Source organism: Suricata suricatta, chromosome 4 (genome assembly GCF_006229205.1).
Source record: "Suricata suricatta isolate VVHF042 chromosome 4, meerkat_22Aug2017_6uvM2_HiC, whole genome shotgun sequence".
In the NCBI taxonomy this organism is placed as follows: domain Eukaryota; kingdom Metazoa; phylum Chordata; class Mammalia; order Carnivora; family Herpestidae; genus Suricata; species Suricata suricatta.
Genome location: NC_043703.1, coordinates 164340501 through 164346911, shown reverse-complemented (window position 1 = coordinate 164346911; position 6411 = coordinate 164340501). Strand labels below are relative to the sequence as shown.

The 6411-nt window shown below is 57.4% G+C and overlaps 1 protein-coding gene across 1 annotated transcript in view; it reads right to left on the bottom strand.

Moving 5' to 3' along the window:
* The window catches only part of PXDN (peroxidasin), a 41382-nt gene extending 35228 nt beyond the window's left edge, over positions 1-6154 (bottom strand). Inside the window, exons 1-2 of the mRNA XM_029938582.1 lie at positions 5972-6154; positions 4123-4289 (exon numbers count right to left, since the gene is read on the bottom strand). Of these exons, the coding sequence (XP_029794442.1) occupies positions 4123-4289; positions 5972-6154 (350 nt within the window). The remainder of the gene's footprint in view (positions 1-4122; positions 4290-5971) is intronic.
* Positions 6155-6411: the final 257 nt, after the last annotated feature.

The window sequence follows — 6411 nt, the reverse complement described above, 5'->3', positions numbered from 1 at the left end:
GGTCTTCTAAACACTTGGATGTGAGCTGGAAGAGCAGTTACTGACTGTTTGGGGATGGGGGACGGCCAGGGCAGCCCAGGCAAGATCAGAGCCAGGACCGCAGCACCCAGGGGCCAAGCTGCCCGTGGCCGGCGGCGTGGCTGGGGAGACACTAGGCAGGCAGCAATGTCCATTTTTACCCCTTCCCAATCCCAATTAAAATCCTGTAAATTTAATGGGAATGAAAGTCACTGAAAAGCAAAGGAAAGAGGACTTTCCGTATCGAAGAGTCTTAGAAGACTAAGAATCCTTGCTCACGGGCGCAGCCCCTGTGACCTGGTGCCGCTGGGTCATTCCGGGTGAGTTGGGGTCCCCGCCACCAGCATGTTGAAGTCCGACTCCAGGGCCTCAGACCTGACCTTATTTGGAAATAGACTCCAACAGGGGATGAGGGTGGCCCTACTCCAACGTGACTCATGTCTTCAACTAAGAAGGAAATTCAGACAGCGGGGACAGCGCTGTGTGGGGACGGGCCTGATTCTGCCACAGTCAGCCTTCACCCAGCCTTCACGCCTCGAGCCCACAGCTGGGACACAGAGCCATCCCCTCCCAGGCTGCCCCAGAGCCCCGGGGGGAGCACGGCCCTTGGTCTGGACCAGTGCCTCCAGCTGGGAACGCGTGGATCTCGACTGTGCGGGTCGCCCCAGGACACAGCCTCTGGGGTCCTGGCAGCATGTGGTCCCGCTCCGGAAGGACCTTCTCTTGTGACATTTACTGCGTTCTCCTCACGCTCACGGGCTTTTCAGGAATCTGATTACTTGGGGCCAATCTAATACTTGTAATGACTCACAGGATGGGTTCTGGTTTACGGTGCCATAAAAGGCTTCTCAAAAAGTATTTAAGTCGCTAAAATGGATCGCGTTGGCTTAGGAGTGAACACTGCGGCACCTGCTTCCTTGCTCTGGGCGGGCTCTTGGGTGGGGGAGGCCCCGGGCGCTGGTCACCACTGCCCTGAGCCGCCAGCCTGGCCCTCACCCCTGGTGCTGTCTCCGGTCCCGGCGCCCCTCCCCCCGCCCCCGTGCTCTCATGGGTCCCAGTACCCCTGGTGCTGTCTCCGGTCCCGGTGCCCCCAGCGCGCTCTCCGGGGAACACAGTCGCCAGCGCTGACCTTTAAATATGGCAAGAATTAGCCTATATTCACGTTCAGAATCTTGCAAGTGGTGCTGGGACAGGCGTGCTGAAGCCAGACCTGCAAGGAGGGCGCGGAGGGGCCGGGGGCGGGGCCGGGCTCCCTAACTCCGCCCCCCCCCCCCCAGTGAAACACGAGGCGGCGGTTAATGAGAACACCCTGGCTGGTTACTGTTCGCTGTGCACACAGGTGCGGGTTTCCCAGGGCTCCGACAGACCACCCTGGACCAACAGGGAGCACAAGTCCCCGGGAATGGGGACGGCCGCGGGCGAACCCTGGGGACACTCGGGAGAACAGGAGAGGACGGCAGCAGTGCGCAGGGAGGATGGGGCCAGAGCAGCACAGCTTCCGACGCCCGCTCCTTAGGACGGCAGCGCTGGGCGGAGACATCACACAAATGCTGGGGGCGACCCGCTCAGGGACCCAGGGCTGGACACCCTCAGGGTGCGGTGACACCCGCCCACTAGGGCAGGAGGGAGGGAGCCCACGTGAGGCCCGCCGGCAGGTGTGAGGCCCGCGCCAGGAGCCTTGGCTAGATGGACAGGTGGATGGAGGGGCCCCCACACAGCTGCGCGCTGGCGGCTCTGAGTGCCCGAGCCTGGCTGGTCCTATCGGAGGCCTGAGCTGGGGAAGACACGGCCAGGTCTAGATGAGCCCAGGGGAAGCGGAGATCAGTGCACACTGATGACGTGTTGAAACAGGAACAAACTCAGTAAAATTACCTGGTCTCTCTCTAATTAAAAATTTTTTTCAACTTTTATTTTGAGAGAGAGAGAGAGAAAGAGAGCATAAGCAGAGGAGAGGCAGACGGGGAGGGAGACACAGAATCTGAAGCAGGCTCCAGGCCCTGAGCTGTCAGCACAGAGCCCAACATGGGGCTCTAATCCACAAACCGTGAGATCGTGACCTGAGCCGAAGTCGTACGATTAACCAACTGAGCCCCCCAGGACCTCGTTTCTCTAATTTTTAATGAACATGCTAGAACATTTAAACTGACACATGTGCACATATTGCACAGCCTGATTCCCAGCAGTCAGGCCAGCTGCCCGTGCTCCCAGCAGACAACTGGAGAAGGACCACAGGCCTGCCGCCGGGGAGAGGGTGCCCAGGGCCCCCCAACAGGAGCAGAGACATTAAAACAATAGAAGGAACTAAACTGAGATTCTAGAACTGAAAATCATAAGTGCTAACATGGAAAGTCCTTGATCAGCCTTGATCCTGAATCCTGAATCCTGAATATGGCAGAAAACGGGGGCGAGCTGGAGAGCAGGACACAGTCAGCATGCTGTCTGCACGCTGTCTGACGGGTGGGGGACAGGCCTGTGCTCTCCGGGCGTCCTGCACACGGTGCACCCGGGATACGACGTGCCCTCATGTGAGACGCACAGAGACTCAGTCAGCCTCCGAGCAGCAGGAGGAGGACATCAGAGGCCGTGCAGCCCCAGCCCGGAGAGACGGGCGCAAGGAACCAAGATGCCACGGACTTCAAATACGAGCCCCAGGTTCAAAGTCATGACCGCAAATCGCAGAGGCCGTTTCACCTGAATTGGGGCCGCCCTGCAGGAAGGATGAGGAGGGGCTGATTCACTTAGCGGTGGTGAGGATTCTCGTAAGCAATGTGCTTTGCGGGTCCCCTGATCAGCAGCAGCAGCATCTCCTGGGAACGCGCCCACCGCACAGCGCTGGCCCACCCACGTCTACACAGTCACCAACACTGGGGTGGGGCCTGGTGATCCTGAGTGTGATCAGCTCCCCAGAGAAGCACCGGGAAGTTGGGGAGCACTGCCCTCCAGTGATGCCGGGGAGGCAGCTGTGTGTGCAAGTGTGATTGTGTGCAAGTGTGTATGCGTGTGCATCTGTGTGTGCAAGTGTGATTGTGTGCATGTGTGGTTGTGTGCATTTGCAATTGTGTGTGTGTACATGGGTGTGCATGTATGGTTATGTGTGTGTGCATCTGTGTTTGTGTGCATACAACAAGCAGCATCTACACATGCACACACAACCACACATTCACGCACATGTGTACACGTGAGTGCACACACACGCATGTGCACACATGCACACACACTACACATATACGTGCGTGCACGTGCACACACATGCACATACCTGCGCACACACCTGCACAGCAGGTGACTGCTCGTGCCCCCTGCTCTTCCTCCACATCTCAACCTTCAGCCCGTTTGTCATCACTGACAGGAAGCTCATGTTAAATGTAAGCCTATTAAAAAGTGGTTAAGGCCAAGTGTATACTAAGTGCCCCCCTTCCATTTTGCAACTTGAAACAATGTCTTCACGTGCCCGGGAGACAAAATATCTAACCCTTCAGAATAGGACCACACTTCGGTATGGCTTGGTTACTTTGCAAGTTGAATGACTGTTTTTACGATCATAGTAACTACTTCCACAAACAAACCTAAGGGAGAAAAAGTCCTAAACCTTAAAAAGTAACCACCCCTTCAGAACTCTGCCTCAGCTCTTCTGTGCTCTATCCTGAACCCCGGCCAGGGAGCCCTCCCCGGGGCCAGGACACCCGGGAGCGGGTGCAGTGGGGACGTGGCCTCAGCCCCTTGGCTGCACCTGCTTGCTACCCTGACATCTGCCACCACAGCACGTGAATACCGGTTCTGGAAATTCCTTTGCGAGTGAGAATGAGGGAAGGGGGATGAGTCTAAAAGCTGCAGGGAAGCCATAAATGGGGTAATGACTGAAAAAGGCTGAACACACAGGGGCACTGACAGCTGACATCAGAAAGCAACCACAGACTCCACTCTGCATCCAAGAGCGGAGCCGCTGCAACTCCTGGGGTGCTCTGCACCTCTCCCCACAGGACCTGGGGCTGGGCCATCCTTCCTAAAATGCCAGGTGCCAGGACCCAGAGCCAGTGACAGTAAGAACACTGGACACACGGTCGCGGGACGGCAGGAGACCATGTCTGTGCGAGTGCTCCCTACGCTGTAAAGTCCACGGCGACCACCTCCCGCCGTTCTGACGACGTTCCCAGACTCTCCGCTGAACGCACCAAGTGCACGCTGGGCGGTGATCTCTGAATTAAGCAGTCCCCACAGGTGGAGGGTCTCAGGGTGGTGTAGGGAAGCCTCTCATCACAGGCTCCTCGAAACTAGGAGTTCAGGGCAAGATCACAGAGAGCATCATGGTCCGCGTCCACCACGTCTGCCTCGGACAAGTTAGGGCCTGGGAATGGTGGGTGGTTTTAGGAAGGAGGAAGGAGAATCTGCATCAGGCTAGAAGGCACCCCTGCATTCAGCAAACAAGGATTCGGGGACAGGAAGGTCTGGCAAGGTGCCCCACGTCGCTCAGCCGTAAGCAGCAGGGCTCCAGGTGAACCCAGAATCCGCTCGGGGTTCCGTTCTCTGCCGCCAATGCTCCCCGCACCGAGAAGGTGGTGGGAAGGTTCACGGGACGCCCCCTCCCGGCGGGCTTACATACATCCAGGAGCTCCTCAGAAGTAACGCCAGTGCGCCCCCCGCCCCCCACTCCTCGGAGGAGTGCGGGACCACAGAAGCCCTCTCGGCAGCAGAGGGGCCTGGAACGGCTGTGGGAAATCAGTGGGTTCTGTGAGCCAGACCCTCAAGCTCAGAAATGGGTCCACACTTGACATGACAGAGGGTGACAAACTCTACGCTCACAGGGCACCACGGGCTCTGTGATTTGTTTTCACGCTTCCGTTACCGCAAACTCTGGGCCCACCCTGCTGTCCGCCACGAGCTAGGACCGGCCGCTGAGCCGCCAGGTGCTCCGTGGCTGGTTTTGGGTTTTTCTGCTGGGTGTTGCTCCCATCAGTAGTTTGCAATCATGGAAAGACACCAGGATGCTACTGACAAACATCTCTACAAATAACCCGTCCTGGAGGCCATCAGCCCTCATTCAGACTCTTTCTTCATTTTTATCATGACCTTTGCTTTATATAGTCTGCATTTTTTGAGCATTTGGGCATCCTCACGTGTTACGTAGAACTGTGATCATCCTTGGACCACAACACTAGAAATCGCGCACAGGCTAACTGCAGACTCACCCTCACTTCCGTGCTCCTCACGGAAGCCAGACGGTGACAGACGGTGACAGACGCCGGCTTTGTGGGTCTGGGGAGAGGCTGCCAGGCCCAGCGGCGGCATCTAGGGCCCAAACCCAAAGGTCCTGGAAGCGTCTGCTTCAGAAGGGAGACGCCTGAGGAAATATTTTACTGGCTTTTGAAAAGTAGCGCCCTGACAAACACAGCGGGCCTTCCAGGGACACGAACCCGGCCACGAGGTCCCGGCGCTCCAACCACCGGGGCCGGGAGGGGGGTCACATGCAGGCCGCCTCACACCGCGCCACAAGCGTGGAGAACTAGACGCACGACTGCTGCAGCACCCCTGGGGCGCCCGGGGGCTCAGTCAGCTAAGCGACTGACTTCGGCTCAGTCATGATCTCACAGTTCGGGGGTTCAAGCCCCGCGTCAGGCTCTGTGCTCACGGTCAGCTCACAGCCCGGAGCCTGTCTTCGGATTCTGTGCCTCCTTCTCTCAGACCCTCCCCTGCTCACACGGTCCCTCTCTCTCTCTCTCTCAAAAATCAATAAAAAGTTAAAAATTTTTTTAAAAGTTTAAAAAAAGAGAAAGAAAAACAGCATCACAGGCAGACAGCCTCTCCTCTGCTGCCCTGCTCACCACTCCCCTGCGGGCATATTCGATAAATTTCTCTCCTTTCACAAAAAAAAGGAAAAGAAAAAGAAAAAAGAAACACATCCTAAACCCAACCCTATGCTTTCTCATTAATATTCGGCTGGAATAAAGTGACTTACTTCCTTGACACCAACAACGGCCTTGCAGGCACTGGAAAGAGAGCCAAAACGTGTGTTGTTCACCGTTAAGGAGAGTGCGGTGTTGGCGCAGGGGGGAGGGTCACGAGGGTGCCAAGTTGGCGCAGCGGGGAGGGGCATGAGGGTGCCGAGTTGGTGCAGGGGGAGGTGTAACAAAGGTGCCATGTTGGCGCAGGGGGGAGGGGCACAGGGTGCCGTGTTGGCGCAGGGGGGAGGGTCACTAGGGTGCCGACTTGGTGCAGGGGGGAGGTGTAACAAGGGTGCCATGTTGGCGCAGGGGGGAGGCGCGGGCACTCCCATCCACTTACTCTCCCTGTTTATTAGAGCGTCTTTGGACGCACCTCCTGGAAAGGAACGGGTAAGTCCCTGCAGCCAGAGATCAACGTTCGGCAGGTGCTGACCGCGCAGCAGCTGTCAGCAGG